This window comes from Trematomus bernacchii, unplaced genomic scaffold (genome assembly GCF_902827165.1).
Source record: "Trematomus bernacchii unplaced genomic scaffold, fTreBer1.1, whole genome shotgun sequence".
NCBI lineage: Eukaryota > Metazoa > Chordata > Actinopteri > Perciformes > Nototheniidae > Trematomus > Trematomus bernacchii.
Window position 1 is genome coordinate 141,174 of NW_022987610.1, and position 20,603 is coordinate 161,776.

Below are 20,603 nucleotides of genomic sequence, written 5' to 3' on the forward strand. Positions count from 1 at the left end.
GTCAAATAGGACTCCAAAGTGATCATTTATGTCTTTGTATGCATCCAGGCGTTTGCTAAGTCCTGAGAGAGCAACCTGTCAATAATTACATTGAATGTCTCAACCTGGAATCTTTTACTGCCAGTCAGTACCACCTCGCTGTCTCGTCATCAAATACTCCTCTTTTACCAACACGGTGAGTCTCGTGCTGGTATGTCTGTGTCACGCCGGTGACGGCCCGGGCAGATGTCTCAAAGTCTGAAAATGTCCCTCGTAGTGATGCAACATAAGTGCGCAGCGATTCCAAAAGTCGCACAGCGGTCAATAGGTCAATGTCTTTCTTTTGCAAGCCAGTGCTCGTAAGCTTGAATTGGTGCAGTACAGTGTCCCAAAATATCGTCAGCAGAGCAGTCTCTAGTTTCCCAAGTTTGCCACACAGCGCAGAGGCCTCTCGCCGTGTGTCCTGATGCTCTCCGTCATCAGCCGCCAACATTTGTAAAGCCCCTCTTATTGCAGTGTAATTCTCACAAAGAGCTCTTGTGGAGTCTCCTCTGCAGCTCCATCTTGTACAGGAGAGAGATTTTAGCGTCAGTGTGACGTTTTCAGTGAACACTTTATTCCATCGGTGGGTAGAAGCAGAGCAAAAAGCATAAAGTGCTTGAAGTATATCAAAAAACTGGCTTGCTTCACGACAACTATTTTCAACACAGTTGACACCAACCAAATTCAAGGAGTGTGCTGTGCACGGAATGTAATGTATGAGTGGGTTGCTTTTCTTGAGATAAGCTTGCAGCCCATTATATTTTCCTGACATGTTGGATGCGTTGTCATAAGCCTGGCCACGGCAGTTTGAGAGATCCAGCCCCATATCAATGACCATCTTCATCACACAGTCAGCCAGACTTGACCCAGTGTGACTGTGAATGGGTTCAAATCCAATAAATCTCTCAATAACCTTTCCTTTCTCACTCACAAATCGGAAAACAAAAGTTAATTGGTCGACGTGAGACATGTCAGGTGTAGAATCTACGATGACAGAGAAATACCTTGCTCGCTGTAGTTCTGTTGCTATTGCTTCCTTTGTTCTGTCACCCATCAAACCAATAAACTCCTCACAGATAGTTGATGACAAGTATGAAGTCCTACCACGTCCCTTCTGGCCAAACTTCTGCAAATGATCCTTTAAAAATGGATCAAACTGCGCGAGCAGCTCCAGGGTTCCCAGGTAGTTCCCGTTATGTGCGGATCCTAAAAGTTCGTCTTTTCCCCGGAAAGGAAGCCCCCTCTCTCTCAAGAATTTAATCACCGCAACTACACGTCTCAATACGTCCTTCCAGCACTGACTTTCTGTGTCGACCTGCATCCCTAGAGAAGCATCCACAGTGCCCATGAGTGTAGTGCCATGCATAAGTGAAAGTATGCATTTTCTGTGCTCACCACTCGTCTCATGTTCCTTTATCCTCTCGGGATGCTTCCAATCACTAAAGCCGAGAACAAATGCATTGCTGTGGCTGTGAGTGGATAAAAGTTTGCAGGCAAAACAATAAATTGCTCCGGTAGATGGAGAATAAATAATCCAATCGCGTTGAACGATTTCTCCATTGTGAAGCTGTCTGGTCAGCATATCGTTGGTCAGTGAGCGTGTCTGGCCGCTAGCATCGGTCTCCCTCCGAGATGCTGGATACTTCGTTGCCCGATTATGAAAGTATGAAACCGCTTTCATCAAAGTCTCTTCCCGGACATTTCCAGCAATTAATCCCCATTGTGCAGGGTCCTGAGAGACACAGGGAACTTCCGATGAACTCGAACCTTCACCCTGCTCTGTGACGTCCTCGTCACAGAGCTGTACCTCCTCTTCTACCCGCTGCGTTAGCATGCTAGGTTCAAGGCTAACATTGCTCGCTAGCTCAACAACATCCTCCGTGACCGCCGCCACTGTTCCTTGCGGTTGTTGCTGGCCTATTTCGTCACTTTTTGCTTTTTTGAAAAAGCTATTTATTGTTGGCACATTTTTTAATGCAGCCGCCACTCTCTCTTCTTTTTCTTTCTTTTCTTAGCCCCGCTGGGCGTTTGGCTACCGGCACCATCCATTTTTTCTGCTCACGTGACAAAATGTGACATGAGTGAGGGTGGGGCTGTGATTCGGCTATACACCGCCGCCGCGTAGTAATAAAGTTGAGCGCATACATAGTGAGACCTACAGTACAGAGACGGTTTAGAAAATATATGAATTTGACCCTATAGAAAAGCTGTGTTATTTATGGCGAAGAGTGAGTGTCATTTAAAACAATGTATGATGAGTGAGGTTGTGCCCGAAAAGAATTTTAAATTCAAATATTTTTTCTTTTTTTTTCATCTTGTCACTGAGGGCCCTCTTTGCTCAAGGGCCCCTGGGCACTTGCCCAGGTTGCCCATATGGTTAATCCGGCCTTGGAGACTGTACTGGACACGTTTATGTCTAAGCACACCAAAGCATAAAACTAGGTCCGGGCATTACCCCAAACAGGACTGACGTCACACACGTATCCCTACGCCCTATACATTATAAAATAGTACCATTACAACACACACACCAAGAGCAGGAACAGAGGTCTGTGTTCAGAACTGTCCTTATCACATTTAGGATTTGTGCTGGGCATAAATTAGGTTTGTTATTGCTATGTGTCTATTATTTAGAGTGCATCTCAGGTGATGTTACAGAGTAGTAGATGTACAGTAATATAACTAGTAGTGTTTACTATTCACTTTCAGTAAAGTCATTTAGTAAAGTAAGGCATTGCTTTTTTTCAAGTAACTAGTAATGTGTAATTCTTTCATTATTTTGAGTACTACCCCAACACTGAGTATAACCAGTTGAGCCAGTATCTAGCAATAACCTAATGAACTTACTCTTTAATACCAAAATATATGTTTGCAAAGCAAACAACATAACGTACAGACAATGCTTACAATGGATCCATTTAGAAGATTGCAACAGATTAGGAGAACTATGTTGATCAGCTCCCATGTCCTACTTTTACATTCATGCTGCTGCAATACCACATCCATCCAGAGAGCAATGCTAAAGCAAACCAGAACCCTTCCCCAGCTGGCTGGAGGGCAGAAACAGTAATTACCCACATATACAGTCTATGTAATTACCCCCCACGCACCTGAACCTCCTGACTAAGGTGTACTATCATTGTTTGATCGATAACAAACCTACCGGAGAAAGCACTGGGGGGTTTGAGGTTATCTGTTGCTTTTCTTTTGTTCTTTTTGTTCTCCTCTGATACGGATGATTAAGGAAGAGGACAAAGGAGTTCCTTTCTTTTTCCACTTTTGCCCTTGACTGTCAACAGGGCAGTCATTGTATAGGGCTTGTACTGTATGCTACATACAAGGGGGGGTGAGGGGCATTTATCTAAAGGTGCTGGGGTCTGGAGTGGAGTAAACCCCCCAGTCAGACTCAAGAAGTGAATAAAATGACATCCAGGTAAAAACTCTTTCTCCACAGAGCCTGCCGTCTTTATGCAAACAACACATGATTTCTTTAATCTAATGTGTGAAATAGAGGCTTGTTTTTTTTCCAACTATTTGAAAATAAGGTTTCTTAAAATATAGTGAGAAAAAATGTTCCACTTAAATACAATAGTGTATGTGTGCGCAATTGTAGGGATTACGTATTATTTTATTATTGGTGTTATTATTATGATCTGGTCGTCACTTATCATCACACACGTATATACAGCAGATGATAAGTCCAATACATCTTGCAGTCTGAATGTCAGAGAGGGAAACAGCTAGGTGGAAACAGAGAGCAAATGAGCAGAGACAGAGAACGCAGGCGCAGTGTGTGCAGGAGGGGGGGGGGCGGTAGAGATAGTGTTGAGTGATAATGGGATTGAGGGAGCGAGAGCGAGGCAGAGAGAGAAACGACAGACAGAGTGGGAGACAGCATTGGGGGACACCTGACCTTAAGAAAGGAGTGTAGCTCTCTGCTAGCCAAACAAACACACAGATATATACACACAGACACAGAACCACACACACACACACACACACACACAGTTCTTACCGGCAGAGGCGGTGAGCCAGCAGAGAGGAGCCTGTCGACCAGCAGCCATGACAGACATTGGTGAGTAGCTGCATATTGACATCCCTTAGTGTGTGTGTGTGTGTGTGTGTGTGTGTGTGTGTGTGTGTGTGTTGTGTGTGTGTGTGTGTGTGTGTGTGTGTGGTGTGTGTGTGTGTGTGTGTGTGTGTGTGTGATGTGTGTGTGTGTGTGTGTGTGTGTGTGATGTGTGTGTGTGTGTGTGGTTCCATATAATGTAGGTGATGACGTATGATACATCTGTGGTATGGTGTTGATGGCATCACAGTACCAGGCATGAGTGTGTGAATGTGTGTGCATGGATAAGGATGTTACAAGAGTGAAGGATATCTTAGATAGTATAGATAGATAGTCAGATAGATCGATAGATAGATAAGATAGATAGACGTAGATAGATAGATAGATAGATAGATATGATAGATAGACTAGCTAGATAGATAGATAGGTAGATAGAGATACATTATTATAATCAATAGCACAATTTCCCAGGCATATTGGCAGCTATGATTGCGTCTAGCTTGGTCCCCGTAGTTACAATTATACATCATAGCTCCCGCCTTCTCCACAACATAGCCATATCCACCCTTCAGTGGTTTGTCCCCAGACCTCATTCATTTAGAATTATTATTTTTTTATGCAGAAGTTGGCAGTATAGGCACATGAAACAAAACTGATTATATGTCAGATTTCACTGTTCGAAACAATGTTGATTAATATTTCAGCATATGAATTAAACTGCTTTAAAAATGTGGTTGAAATGTTCAACCTAAACCACATTTAGTTTCTAAGAGCGTCACTTGGTGTTGAATTCATTTGTCTTGAGAAGGGACAGTTCCAACATTCATACAATTCAAAATAAAAAAAACATTAATTCCAAACATAATTTCATGGACTTAGACAATGTCAAATGTTTTTATATTTTGTATGTGTCGTTGTTCCTACACAGACAATGCCAGAACACCCAGCTGTTTGTCTCACTGGGCAGTAAGAGTGCACTGTTTAGCTAGAAGCTATTCAGTCATGCATTGCAGGCTGAGGACACAGCCTCGCACAACAACACAGCCTCATCTGAAGCTACTGCTACTGTAATGTGTCTTTTAAAGTGTAGATCAGAGGCCCCCATAGGCAGCATCATAAACATACAGATATTAAGTGATGGGGGAAGGTGGACCATCAGCTTTCAGACAGTCTGACAGTCAGTGATGGGATTTATTGCTGGACTGTTGTTTTGGAGGCTTGCAGGTATTGCTGACATTGTGTCAAGCCCCTGCATATACTGCGTATGTCAATACACAGGCCTTTATGTTGTTTAGTGTGGAAACATACAGTGTAATTGCAGCATTTATAATAAGCACCCTAGGGACTCCCTCGCAGCTCTCTGTGGGACTGATTTGTAAATTGCCTACTCTCTTGTCAAGCACTCAAAGTAGCCCACATACACACAAACGCGCACACTCACACACACACACACACACACACACACACACACACACATACACACACACACACACACACACACACACACACACACACAACACACACACACACACAGAAGGAGATTGGGGTTGGATCTTGACGTACAGTAGCAGGCTGTGTTTCAGCCCCCTCCACGCAGGCTATTTTCATTTGACTTAGTAGGGATTATCCTGGGTGATTACCATTTGCAGGTGTCTCCTCCTTTGTGGGTGTGTGTGTGTGTGTGTGTGTGTGTGTGTGTGTGTGTGTGTGTGTGTGTGTGTGTGTGTGTGTGTGTGTGTTTCTGTTTTTACTGTATGTAATGAATGTAAAGGATTGTGTTGTATGTGTATGTGTGTTGTTTAAGCTGTGTGTCTGAGCTGTCTTCCATGTAGCAGTAGATGAGATACTGTAGATGTTTCAGGTTGAATGATCCTGGGGCTAAAGAAACTGGGATCAGTTTATTCAACCCTTTCACCAACAACAACCTTGTAAACCTCCAAGTACATACACTCTACAAAACCCTGGATGACCGTCATTGACAAGATTAAAACTTGGAAAGTCGAGCAATAATGCTCGTCCACCCTTAACATATAAACTGTTACAGCTATAAAAATGTTTTAAATATACATTATCCATGGAGTGAAAATGGCTTTGTACAGGATTTTCATATCCTTTCCTAATCTCTAGAACATACAAAACATGAAGGACGCTATGGTGTTGTTGACAGGCATACCCAGAGCACAGACTATAAAAGAATATATGGTTATGCTTTAATACACTCTTAGCATTCACAAATCATTTGAAATACTGCAATTACTTTTAAGAAGTTGAACATAAACCACGTCCATCTGAGGGAGACGCTGTTTTCAATTAAACTACAGTCTTATGTTCATGTGTTAGTTATATAAAGTGTCATAAAGAAGCATAACTTAACTTATGTTGTTGTTGTTGTTTTGGGGTGTGTGTGTGTGTGTGTGTGTGTGTGTGTGTGTGTGGTGTGTGTGTGTGTGTGTGTGTGTGTGTGTGTGTGTGTGTGTGTGTGTGTGTGTGTGTGTGTGTGTGTGTGTGTGTGTGTGTGTGTGTGTGTGTGTTGCAGACTCTCTGAGCGGGGCTCTACAGGCTCTCAGTGTGAGTACAGAGCTGATTGAGGAGGAGCTGAAGCTTCCTCTGGAGACATTGCTGGCTGCTCTTTTGGAAAAGAGTAAGTCATGTAACACACCCGAACACACACACACACACACACACACACACACACACACACACACACACACACCACACACACAACACACACACTATATTAGAGCAGGTTGCAAACAGTTCAGATACCTTGTAGTTCCTACAGTTATATTATGTGTTATATCTATTGAAGTCAGGACTGGGCTTTACTGTGCACCATTAGCCAACACTAACTCTGCATGCTAACAGTAAATGCTGTGATGGGATATCCTGTCTTTATTGCTCTGAACAAATGAACATGTGTCCACAGAGAAGGATGCTGCTGTGGAGATAGCCAGCAGTGGGGTCCTGCCCTCCCTGGCCCAGGTCCTACGGAGCAGAAGCCCCCTGAGCTGCCAGGTGGCGCTGCTGGTGGCAGAGATGGCCAGAGAAGGTAGCATACTGCTACAGGTGTTAGCACCTCTTTTTGGCTTGGATTATATCAAAGAAAATAACATTAAGGATTTTTCAGCTGCAACTCAAAGACAGCAGGAAAGTCATCATCTGAATACATCTAGACACTTTAGGCATTGATGCTACCACAACTCATCCTTATGCCACCATATTGTTGACAAGAGGTTTATTCAGTAGCTGTTCCAGAGCTTTCCGTTATATCACACGCTCTTCCTGAGCAGAGTCAGTTTATCCAGTTGCTGTTATGTGGCTCATTGAAAAAGCAGGCTTGAAACAGGTAGCACAACTGAAGAAAGACAGGTGGGAATCAAAGGTTGTGCTGTCTTGAATCAAAAGACTAAACAATCCGACAGCCTACAAACAGGCTGGTATAGTGTTAGATGAATAAAGGAAATGGGGAGCAGGTGTGTAGTGGGGGAGTGCAGGGGTCAGGTGACTGCGCAGAGGGGATCTCTGAGGACAGGAGGGGGGGTGGAGCCGAGGGGAGGGGTAATGTTAACATCCAGCATGGCACTAGCATGCAGGGTTGGGAGGGTTACCTACAAAATGTAATCCGTTTCAATGAATAGTTACCTGTAAAAAGAAATGTAAGCATGAACCTTATCTTTGTATCAACATATAAAAGTAATGTAACTTTCTGTTACTTTTGGATTACCACAATGTCAAATGCATTGAAAATCAATACAATTAAATATGAATAAGATGTTTTTAATTATAATGTAAGACAACAGAACAATGTGACCTTAGAAAAGAAGAAACCAAGATATTTTAGGATCAGAAATGATTGTATTGACAGGGAAGCCTGTCTTTCATGAAGCATGTCCAGGCAGCAGCCTACACACCAACACTGAAACACATGAGCACATACTACAGTTTAAAAAAGCAGAAATCAAATCTGAGCTGACAGAAAATGCTCCGTTTTAGTTTATTACACACAGTTAAGCTCACACACACTATTTTATGAAAATATAGGTTCACCTGCTGAATTAAAAACAGAACAAATAAAGCAAAGGCAGTAGATTCAGGCAGTTATTTTTGTGTGTAATACAGCTACCTTTTAAAAAGAATCCTGATGTAATCCGTTACTCCCCAAGCCTGGTGAGAGGATTCAGCTGAGAGACAGGTGATGGTGTTCCTGGTGTGTTGCAGCTGCAGTCAGAGAGCCGTGCATCGAGGCCGGCCTGGTGACGGTGCTGCTGCCCCACCTGAGCAGCACCGACCAGGAGATGCTGCTGAACACCGGCAGGGCCATCGGACGCATCTGCTTCGACAACTGTGAGTGTCTCTCTTCACTGGCTACCTGTCTGTTCTTGAATGATTTTAAGGTTTTACTGATTACTTCTAAAGTTCTCCTGATGACCTCACTGACTTGTCGTGCCCTTACGAGCCTGTGCACAGTCTCACACCCTCGGGTAGGGCTCTACTGGCTGTTTGAGTATTTATTCCATATCCTTGATATCAGACGGCAGTTGCCACACTAGTTGGCTCCTTGTTAGCACTTGTTAGATATATGGTCACAAGTTTGGCAAACATTTTACTAGTCACTCTTTTTCTGAAACTAGTGGCACTGTTTGACAAGTTCCTACATAAGCCTTACTAGTGACGCCAGGAGCGGCACTAGCTCACAAAGTCCCAAGTAGTGGCCCTCTGACCGTACTAGTGACACTAAAAGTCTTACAAGTTAACTAGTGCGCTGCAAACGCTCTGACATCTTACTTAGTTAAAAAAGAAGCAGAAAATGAGCAAACTAGTTCATTAGAAATATCCAAAATCACTCATGAGTTAACTAGTGGAGCCAAAAGGTTCACTAGTTAACTGCGTTGACGCCTCTTTTGACCTTAATAGTTAACTAATGGGGCTCAAAATGTCTACTAGTTAACTAGTGAACCTATGCCTTTACTAGTTAACTAGTGAACCTATGCCTTTACTAGTTAACTAGTGAACCTATGCCTTTACTAGTTAACTAGTTAGAGACTAATGTTTTTAGGAATCGGAACTTAAATACACTGTGTTTGGAAATACAGTCATATGACCATATTTACAAAAATATAAATCAAACGTATTTTTGTAATTATGACTGTATATCAAATTAGGTAAGAACATTGAAGACTTTCTTAAAATTAGAAAGTTGCCTTAGGACTGCAGACAGGAATATAGATCCTCTTTAAAACATTGTATTAACTGTGAAAGGTGCTTGGATTAGCATAGCACTGTGATAACAGAGTGACATCAGATGGATAGAAAGAGGGAATAACCCTCTTCCAATCACAACTTTCCTGTGAGGCCGAGAGATCGCTGTGACTTTTGTAAATATTAGTCCAAGAAAAAAGAGAGGTTGTTTATTTTCATCGAGTATCGTTACCCTGACTTTAAGTTCTGTCCAGTGTTTCAGCTGAATTCATTTCATGAGCACTGCTGACACACACACACACACACACACACACACACACACACACACCACACACACACACACCACACACACACACACCCACACACACACACACACACACACACCACACACACTGGAGCAAAGCAGAGTCCAGAACCATGCTAAGGGCTGCTGAAAGGAAATGGTGGAAATCAAAACACCTTGATGACCTCCGATCCTATCAAGCTCTCCTGTCCTCTTTCTATTCTTCTATTTCCACAGCCAAACACACTTTCTTTCAATCTGAAATTCAATCCTGCTTCTCCAAACCCAAAAAATTATTCTCCGTCTTTCCCTCTCTTCTTCAACCCCCCAGCCCCCCACCCCCATCTTCCCTTCTGCCGTGCAATTTTGTCAACTATTTTGAGAAGAAAATAGATGACATCGCTCTTAATTTCCCAACTTACCCACTGACACTTCCTGCTCACCTTCCACATCTCCCATCCACAGTCTAACTTCCTCCTCCCCCCTTTCTCCCAATGAGGTTCACCTGCCTCTGGACCCCCTCCCCTCTCACAGTCTACTGCTCCAGACATCCTTCCATTTCTTACCCATTTTATTAATACTCCGCTAACAACTGGCTGCTTATAATACTTGAGTAAATGTAGTTAGTTACTTTTCCACCACTAGTGACTGTTAAGGTGAAACTGCTATATTTATGATTACCAAACGTGAAATTATCTTTTATTTTTCTATCTTTTACACAGATTTATACTCAGTTTTCATTTCCATATAAGGTAGAGCAAACCTTGAGACCATGAGATGAAATCATGAGCTTGAAGTTAAAGGGAAGTAAACTGACTGCCTCTCTTTGGCCCAGCATTCCAGCAGGACCAGCTGGTGCAGAGCGGGGTCATCCCCAGACTGGTGTCCATCATCAGGCAGTATCCGGAGAACGACCCCCTGGTCAACGTCTGCCTGCTGGCCCTCTGTAACCTGGCAGACATGGGTGATTATTTAGTAACTGCTTTTTGTCAGTCATTTATTATTAGTTAAACATGATTTGTAAACTATCAACCAGTCTGAGCTGGTTGATGTTGCCAGGGAAAGGGAAGTTTGGGGCCCTCTACTGGAACTGCTACCTCCACGATCCGACTCGGGTAAGAGATAGAAGATGGATGGATTTGTAATTTATTTAGACATGTCGCTCTACAGCTTAAGGGTTATCTCTGAGTTATGTTTAAATGTTCTCCATGCTCTCCTAGCTTCTCCTTGTCAAATAAAACACAGACTTACAAGTAAACAGGTCCAAGAAATGCTGTTTGTGAGAAAAAAGACCAAACAGACAAATCTGTCATTTTCTCAACTCAAGGAGAGGAAAAGCAATGAGCCAGAGCTTATACAGCTTACGTTCAGCTACGTACAGCGTACATTTCAATTAATTCCTTAATAACTATACTGGCATCACTGAACCCCCCTTCTCAGTTATCCAGCAACATAAACACCTCCATACGGTACATCTCAGGACCACGATGTCAACAAGTTGTTGTTTGTGTATTTCTTTGTGTGAAACTGAAAAATACACAAACAAAAGTACTTGTCAATATCACTTACATGACTCAATAACAACACATACATAGCTATACACAAGGACAGCATGACATTAGGCCAATGCCACAGTATCAATGTAATATCTAGGCTATATTGCATACACAAACAACAACACAAATGTTAGCTCAGATAACTTGTCACAACATATGAAATATGAATATGCAAATACAATATACGTCATTGCATTGAACTGATATATGAATACTTAAATGTTTGAATGCTAGAACACATGTATGAAATTAAACGTGCTCAATCTCTATAACTCGCTGCATCTAATCACAAGAATGCACTCAAAGTAAAGAAATATAATGTCACAACATAAGAACTTACACATAAGGCCTTCTCAAGGGCTACGAACGAAGGATGGCACAGGATGAACAGACATCAGCTTCACTGGAGCACACCATTTCAGAATTACTAACTAACTATAACTAATAACTAACTTCCTGTCACATGGAACTAGAATTAAATACTAAGCCAGAATAATAACCATTTGTAAAAGCTGCAGATGTACGATGGCTATCAGTGGTGGTCAGGATGACCAGGTGCCTGCACACTGTCACATGTGTAGAGCCGTGTGTTTGCAGACTCAGCGAGGGAGGCCCTGGCAGAGCTAGGCGTGGCAGAGGTGCTGACCTTCCAGCTGAAACGGGCGCCTGACGGTGAACGCCGACATGTCATCCTGGAAATACTGGGGGCTTTGGGCGAGAGTGGTAAGAGCTCAAGGTTGCTTCAGGAAGAAGGCTTGGAAAATATTGATTTGATATTTCTTTCTAGAACCATTTCTAAACCTCTCAAAGAAGGTTTTAATAAAGTCAGGCTTTACCATGAGCCATCAGAATTGGGGTGTGTTAGTCAGGCTGTTGTGGGCAATACAACCAATCAATCAGTGATCACATTGATTGTACTAACTGGACAATCAGCTGTCGTGCTGGAACTGTGCTATTGCCAAATCCCCCCTTTGATGAGACTAGTTCCACAGAATCGACATACAGATTTCAAAATAATCTTCCCCAGTGCGGCATTAGCATGGTTGCTAATTTTAGTCAAGGGCTGTGTGTTTTATAATGTCCGGGTTTCCATCATAAGGTAATGCTAAGGACCATCTACCACCTGGGGCTGTCTTTTGTTTTGTAAAGATGTTGTACCTATTTTGGAAGATATTGTAAGCTGTTACTAATGATCAATTAAACTGCGCTGGACCCCCAGATACACTGAAGCTGCAGTTTGCAGAGTCAGGAGTACCAGAGGCCTTATCAGAGATGATTCGGAGTCTGCAGGGAGGATCTGACCCCCACGACCTCTGCAGCATCAAGATCGCCTCCAACCTCATCGTGTCTCTGCTGTTAGGAGGTGAGCAATGCTGATGTTACACCTGAACATCTGTGTAGCAGCCACTGTCTCAGCGTAGACACCTGTTTCCTTTGTTGTCGTTCTGACTGAAGCCTCTTTCTGCTGATCAAAGTGTTGAGATGAGGTAATGTTTGCTAACTGTGTGTGTGTGTGTGTGTGTGTGTGTGGTGGTGTGTGTGTGTGTGTGTGTGTGTGTGTGTGTGTGTGTGTGTGTGTGTGTGTGTGTGTGTGTGTGTGTGTGTGTGAGTGTGTGTGTGTGTGTGTCAGATGAGTCCATGCAGAAGTGTTTTGGGGAGGGCTCTGGTGTGGTGTATCAGGATGTTCTGTCCTGGCTGCAGAGCTCCAACACACAGCTGCAACTGTCCGGAGCCCTGGCCATCGCCAACTTTGCCAGAAATGGTGAGACATTTTTCAGGAAAGATCACCCATGTGGTTATGAATGCACAATTGACAATCAAGCAAAACATACCCCCAGATTACGCAGCAATTTTCTTGAAAGTTGCAATGACCAAGTTTATAACAGAAGCAGAAAAGCACGGACAGCAAACCCAAAGAGAATGTTCTCTAACTCTGCAGCTCGCTCAGCTCCACTGAGCCTTTTAGCTTCTTTCACTTCATGTTTTGTTTTTCTACGGCACTCCACTCTTTCCACTTCACCACACTCACAGTGTCATTTCCAGCAGCCGCAGACACCTCTTTTCAGTGGAAAAGTACACTACCTGCTCAACAGCAGACAGCACACTGGTGAACGTTGTGGAGCTTTTAGCAGCTAATGGACTCAGGATTAAGGCTAGAGGACCATACAGCTCACATTAATCAGGTGGACACCAAAGACTCCCAGTGATTGATCTAGGTTGATCTGAACCTGCTTGGATGTACAAGTGCAGTATAACACTATACAGCTGATGTGTTTCAGAGTTTAGTTTTATTGCTTGTTTTTGCTGCCACCAAGTGGCCAAACAAACGATTGTTTAGATCTCAGATCTAATATCTTTTTGAAACAAATTGTTATTTTAAATAATACAATGTTTATTGTCAAGCAATAACAATAGTGCCTGTGTGAGAGTTGAGGATTTTGAAATGTATGTGCTGTAATACAGAACATGTGTGTTGGCCTGCTGTGTTTTCTCAGATAGTAACTGTGTGAAGGATGCTGGACCTTGGGGTGGTTCCTCACATCCTGACCTTGTTGGATGCAACATGTGGACGAAGGAGATGTGTCTGTTCAACACGCCGGACATCTGAGCGCGCTCAGAAACCTGGCCATTCCTGGTACTGATCAAAGGAAACAGTATGTACGCTGCTGTGACATTTCAACTGACAGGGTGCTCTGTGTCTGCAGCACTAACAAAGTGCGGATGCTGGAGGGACGGAGTGACGGAGAGGATAAAGAGCCTGCTGCGCTCCGACATGCCGCCGGTGCAGTTCAAACTGCTGGGGACACTGCGCATGATGGTGGACGGACACGGTTAGCACAGCACTTTATAGTTACACACAGGGAATGTTCAATGTAACAGACATAATGCATGAGTGCCATGTTCCACAGAATGAAACCTTGATATATTCCTCAGGTGCCTAACAGACACATTTTACAATAGGCAAATGAACAGACAAACAAACAGTGAGGCAATAACTATCAAACAAAAATGAGTATAGTTTGATCTGTCTGAGGAGGAAACTAGACTGAAAGGAAGAAGAATGTAAAAGAAAGAATAACAGGGATTATGATCATTTGTCCTTTATGTGAGCCGTCCCACCCAGAACAGAATAACCTTTCCAGTTTTTCTATTTTATGCAGTTTTCCCTGGATTCATTTACATTCTCACTTATCCCTCTGTCCAGTCCAACATGTTGATAACATTCAGTTCCACAGGGGGATCATTTACTTCATTCAAATATGAATCACTCTTAATAAAACGGTTTCCTTAGTGAAGGGTTCCCCACTGCTATCTTTGATCTGACAGCTTCTCTACCGACGTCTTCAATCCTAATTTCTCTTTTTCTGTGCTGCGCTGCAGAGGATGGCAGCTTTGGTGCTGGGGAGGGACGCTGTGCTGCTGGCCCGGGTCATGGAGTGGGTGTGAGGCCAAAGACCATGCAGGGGTCCGGGGGGAGTCCAGTCGCCTCCTGGCTGCCCTCATCAGACACAGTCGCAGCGCAGTGAGACCTCTTTCTGCTGGCTCATCATTCCTGTCTGTTAACGTCATGACCGTGCAACACTGAACATGTCCTCTGTCTGACAGGAAGTGGTCCATGCTGTAGCCCAAAGCAGATGGGGGTTCGGCACCTTATCTCCATGGCAACAAAGTGAACATGTCATCATGCAGAACGAGGCCCTGGTTTCCCTGGCAATAGCATCTGCCATTGACATTGGTAAAGCATTTTGAGACACTTTAAGTCAACAAAAAACCTTCATTGCATTACTATGCAATATATAGTTTTGTATGTTGTTGCAAAAACGAAGAAAAAATTATTCCAGCCATAATGAACATTGTAATACATAAATATTGAAATTGTCATTCGGGACGATGTGGTGTAAACAGTTTGATGGAGCTGTAGTCACTCAGCTCCACCACTCTCCCACCTGGTCTGTGTTGGTGAAACTGCTCTGTTGAACCCTAAACATGAAGTCACTCAAATATTCAGGAAGTTGTTTGATTCCAACTCAGGGACATGGGGAGAAATAATGGTGCGCTTCTGTGTGTGAGTAATGATCAGCTAACCTCTGGCTACACAGGGTTTATGATCAGCCCAATACTAAAAATAGTGTGTGTGTTTGTGTGTGTGTGTGTGTGTGTGTGTGTTGTGTGTGTGTGGTGTGTGTGGTGTGTGGTGTGTGTGGTGTGTGTGTGTGTGTGTGTGTTGGTGGTGTGTGTGTGTGTGTGTGTCACAGAGTCTATGAAGGAAGCGTTTAGGGACTCTGAGCTGCTCACCATGCTGAAGGAGATGTTGGAGGATCCTGTCGGGGCGATCGAAGTCAAGTTCAGTGCTTTAGGTCTGATCTGCAGCCTGGCTAACTCCAGTAAGTGTTCCACCTCACAAGCCCCATGATGATTTATCACATTTTTAGCAATATCTCTGCAGCCTGCAGTATTTTCAATCAAGCTCTTGTACTGTTCAGTTTCCACCTTTCAGTCACAAATCTACGGTGGCCCTGAAGTGCAAGACACTACAGCATTTCAGAAAACACTACAGCATTTCAGAAAACACTACAGCATTTCAGAAAACACTTCAGCATTTCAGAAAACACTACAGCATTTCAGATTGGACGGAAAGGGTATTCCTTTAGGGAGAACACTTCTTGTTTGTGATTGGACAGAGCCAGAAGCACTGCTGTGATTGGTTGTTTTTGCTGCCATCAAGAAATGACGCTTCGTGATTGGTCAGCACCCCGAGCGCAACATGTCCCAACACATCAACCGTTAGCTGTTAGCACACACTCAGAGCTCACAGCTCCTCATATCTGTTCAGAAACTGGACAAAAGTTTTCAATTTCATTTCAAACCTTTATTTAACCAGATTGGTCCCATTGAGATCATAGATCTCATTTTCAAGGGAGACCTGCACAAGTTAAACAAGTACAAACCACAGACTGTCTATGTCATGGCGAATACAGTCGCTGCTTTATTTATGTCTGTATGACGCTGTTGTGAGTGTGGACGGAGCAGCTACAGGTTAGTTTAGCCTGATCGATCCGATTCCATTCAGAAAACACGCATTTTAAAAGCTTTTCGCCTGCCGTCTTGTCTGCAGACTTGTCAAAGCATTAATTCATGGTTTTTACTAACCGGTATCAGTATGTAGTTACTTCGGCATCACTTTGAAACGTGTATTACAATTAAATCACGGTCAAATATGTTCATTTTGTTGTAGTTGGTATCTCCCATAGGATTTACATGGACATACGCCCCGCCCCCTCTCCAGCGCGTCCTGTTTGAGTGACAGGAGCAAACACAGCTGACAGCCGCGGTGAAACTCGAGCGATAAGAGCGATGCGAATATTGGGTAGTCTACCATAGTATTTACATGGAGATAAGCCCCTTAAAATCCATGAATTAATAAAGCATTAATTCATGGTTTTTTCGCATCGCTCTAATCGCTCGAGTTTCACCGCGGCTGTCAGCTGTGTTTGCTCCTGTCACTCAACAAGACGGCTGGGAGAGGCGGCGGATCGATTCAGGCTAAAACTAACCTGTAGCTGCTCCGTCCACACTCACAACAGCGTCATACAGACATAAATAAGCAGCGACTGTATTCGCCATGACACAGACAGTCTGTGGTTTGTACTTGTTTAACTTTTGTCCAGTTTCTGAACAGATATGAGGAGCTGTGAGCTCTGAGTGCTAACAGCTAACGGTTGATGTGTTGGGACATGTTGCGCTGTCGGGTGCTGACCAATCACGAAGCGCCATTTCTTGACTGGCAGCAAAAACAACCAATCACAGCAGTGCTTTCTCTGGCTGGCTCTGTCCAATCACAATCAAGAAGTGTTCTCCCTAAAGGAATACCCTTCCGTCCAATGTGAAATGCTTGTAGTGTTTTCTGAAATGCTGTAGTGTTTTCTGACAGGCTGCCGGCGTTTTGTGAAATGCTTGTGGTGTCTTGCACTTAAGGGCCACCGTACAAATCATCAAAACATATCTGCAGTCACACAGCCGGTAGGGGACATACAGAATTATTTGTGGACACTAGGATGATGCATGCAGATGTTTTATCTTGCTGAACACTTGGACTCGAAGACCCTGTTTTTTTGGGTTATCAGCATCTTTTTAATAATGATTTATTTGTATTGTTGGTTTTTATATTTACTTTTTTTACACCGTAGTTATGTATATGTTATGACAATAAACCTTTGAATCTTGAATCTAGCAGCAGCCAATAAAACTACCAAAACATCCCCGAGCATCTGGTATTTATGAACTACTTTAGGAAACAATTCTGCTTAGCCAAGCGGGGCGCGGTGGCACAGTGGGTTAGTGGGTGACCCTCAGATCAGGGGAGCAAGGGAGCACCGGTTCAATCACACCTTGACCCCCACTGGGGTCAGTATGTCAATGTGTCCTTGGGCAAGACACTTCACCCCAAATTGCTTTATTACATTATATTCCATGTCTAATTTATGTAATGTAAAGCACTAAAGCGTTAAAACAGATACCCTGAAAACATAAATCTCGAGAGGTGATCCCCAAGCACAAGGCTCTAAAACTGCAGTTTGTCCAATGCCCACTGCGGCAGAGGTACCAAACAAATGTGTCATTGATACAAGCTTTAGAAAAAGAAAAGTGCCTAAAACAAACATAAATCATATAAACTTGTCCTTTTTTCATCAATTAAGACTGAATGTGTTACACAAGTCTCCAGTCAAAGCCTCTGCACAAGCTGAGCAGAGCTATGTTTAAAATCGCTGTAAAACCAGAGACCATGTTTAGATGGGATAACTCCAGGTACTTCCTGTTATGGTCCGTGTCTCCAGGAGCACATTTTGTCATGATGATGCTGAAATCAGTGGATAAAAGTTGTCCTCACACAGGTGCAACAAAGTCAGCGTGAGAGGCCTTCTACACTCCCAGTTGTAATCCATCTCACACTGATTCCTCTGCTCTCCCTTCCATCCCTGTCTGCTGTAGGTGTGATGAAGGAGGAGCTGCACTCTGTGAATATGAAGGAGAGCCTCAGTAAACTGACAGAGCACAGCAACAGTAAACTCGCCTCACAGGCCATCTCCATACTGGCCTCTCTGGGTGACAGCAGCTAAAGCAGAACAAGTTCCGTCCGGCTTATTCAAATGTATTCAAATGATCCTACTGCTACCTATTGAAATGGCTTGACAAAATGTATCCTGTTGTTTGGCAATAATTACTTATTTTGGATAAGCAAGACTTAAAACTAAAGGGGTTCATCAACCAGGAGCATGAATGTGTGTCAATCTAGCAAATAGATTATGAGAAACATGTGCTAAATTGACATCTTGGACTGAGAGTGGAAGTAGAGGAAAGTTGCCAGTGTCCACATGTAACCTCTCCATTGTTTTGACATTTCTTGTAGGCCTAGAAAGGAGAAAGTCAGATAGAAATGACTTCCCATGAGACAATGGCACTAAAAGGGAAGTTCAAGAAGGAAACCAAAACATCTACACATTATTCTGTCTGTAATCTGGCCTGTAGTTGTTGTGGTTTGCTGCCCTGGACCATGGTTGGTGGATAGATGAATGAACTGACCTCACCTTCTTTGAGATGTACTTGTCGTGATGCTAGCCCATGTTAATATATACTGTATACAGAAATGTCATACTATCAAACGTTTAATGTTGATATCTATAAACGTTGACATTAATTAAATGTAATATTAAACAGATTTCACATAATTGTATTAGGTTAGTTGAAAGCAATAATATTAAGTTGAACCTAATATTGTTTATTGAACTTTCAACTAACCTAATAGAGTTGTGAAATCAGTTGACATAATACACAAGTGTCAGTTCTGGCCAAATGTATTGCATGAAGAGCCCCACAGATTTCTGAAATGAACCACAATGTATTGGTGCACCCAAATCACGAAGAGACAACCACAAGGTGGAATTTTTGTTAAAAATGGAAAAGAAAATGTAATCTCATAGCCTCAATCAATGGACGGGGTTTGACATGAAACTATGCGTAAAGCAAAATACCTATGAACGTTAAAAAGGATCTGTGCAGCAAAATTGTTGAGTTAAAATTATTTTTGAATGAATTTCAATTTCAATGACTTCAGTTACAAATAAAATGAGTGGCTAATATTGTTGATATCAGACTGAATGGATGCAAATCAACTGCATACAATTGAGTTCAAGACTGAGATATTTCTTACAGGCTTGAACCTGGTCTTACAGGCTTGAACCTGGTCTTACAGGCTTGAACCTGGTCTTACAGGCTTGAACCTGGTCTTACAGGCTTAAACCTGGTCTTACAGGCTTGAACCTGGTCTTACAGGCTTGAACCTGGTCAAGAGGACCAAACCACTGTAATTCACCACTGTCATTCTGAATACAGAGTAAACAGAGCTATTAATGTATACTCACAAACAACACAACTGCATGTGCTCTAGTAATACACACTGACTTTTTCTAGTGGTGAAACATTATGACTTGAGTTTTACAACGACTTGGGTAAGCTAAGAGAGGTGCTGTTGTCATCTGGAAGGAAACAACAAGCTGTGTATCGTTGGTCATGGTTAAACAGATTCTGGTACTGGCTTTAATGCCATGCAAAGAAATGATGCTGTTTGTGTTACAAATATACTAGAAAAATCGGTCTGTTATGTATATACAGGATCATTGAGAAGAGTGCAGGTGCACACCACACACACAATAACTGAGTAACAGGAGTGATGCACACCATAGGTGTTTTACAGGGATAATGGGAATAGATTTTGGTAGGCTGTGTGAGTGGGGGGCTAAGAACCTGCAGCACATTAGAATGAAAATCCTCATTAAAACTTCATGGTGACAGGTGCATGGACATCTTCATTGAAACTGTGTTTCCATCAACAGTTGAAGGGAGATCTAACCCAATGATAGGGGGATGATCAAAAGCATTACTCATCAAACTGCCTGCACATGTGGCTGCAGTGTGACAGCAAAATCCACCACTAACACATTCTAAATAAAGCTTCCTGTTGATGATATATCGCAAACATACATTTGTAATCCCTCAGAGGGATCCTAGAAGCACAATGTGAAGAAGACACATGCACAACATATCTGAACTGCATCCATTATTATAATACATAACAGTGTTACAGTGCAATAAGCAATGCAGTGTACATTTATAGTTTGGTAGTGGAAATGATGAGTGTCTGTTCTATTCAATCATGCAGCGGACAAGAGCTTTACTGTCATATGTTATGTTATATTTGTATCAAGATTTATTTCTCTATACATTAATATATAACACCAACATTTGTGAAAATCTGTATATTTCAAAGTAAGGGAATATTTATCATTTTTTAAGCTTTGTTATAGAAACAGCAGAATAAAGATATGCAATGTCTTCCCCCACATGATGTCTGTTCATCATTTTTCTCTTTCATTTGCCACAATATATTAGCAAAGAGTATACAGAAGAATGGCTTTCT

The 20,603-nt window shown here is 42.6% G+C and overlaps 1 protein-coding gene across 1 annotated transcript; it reads left to right on the forward strand.

Annotated features, from left to right (window-relative positions):
* Positions 1 to 3,876: 3,876 nt before the first annotated feature.
* si:dkey-191g9.5 (rap1 GTPase-GDP dissociation stimulator 1) lies at positions 3,877 to 20,517 on the forward strand. Its single transcript, XM_034131950.1, is given in 17 exon segments — positions 3,877 to 4,096; positions 6,627 to 6,731; positions 7,017 to 7,139; positions 8,309 to 8,434; positions 10,408 to 10,536; positions 11,726 to 11,851; positions 12,348 to 12,491; positions 12,759 to 12,890; positions 13,624 to 13,640; positions 13,642 to 13,686; positions 13,688 to 13,763; positions 13,834 to 13,954; positions 14,506 to 14,569; positions 14,571 to 14,651; positions 14,735 to 14,864; positions 15,385 to 15,513; positions 18,119 to 20,517. Coding segments are annotated over 17 exon segments (1,689 nt in total). The 5' UTR covers positions 3,877 to 4,083; the 3' UTR covers positions 18,247 to 20,517.
* The last annotated feature ends 86 nt before the right edge of the window (positions 20,518 to 20,603 follow it).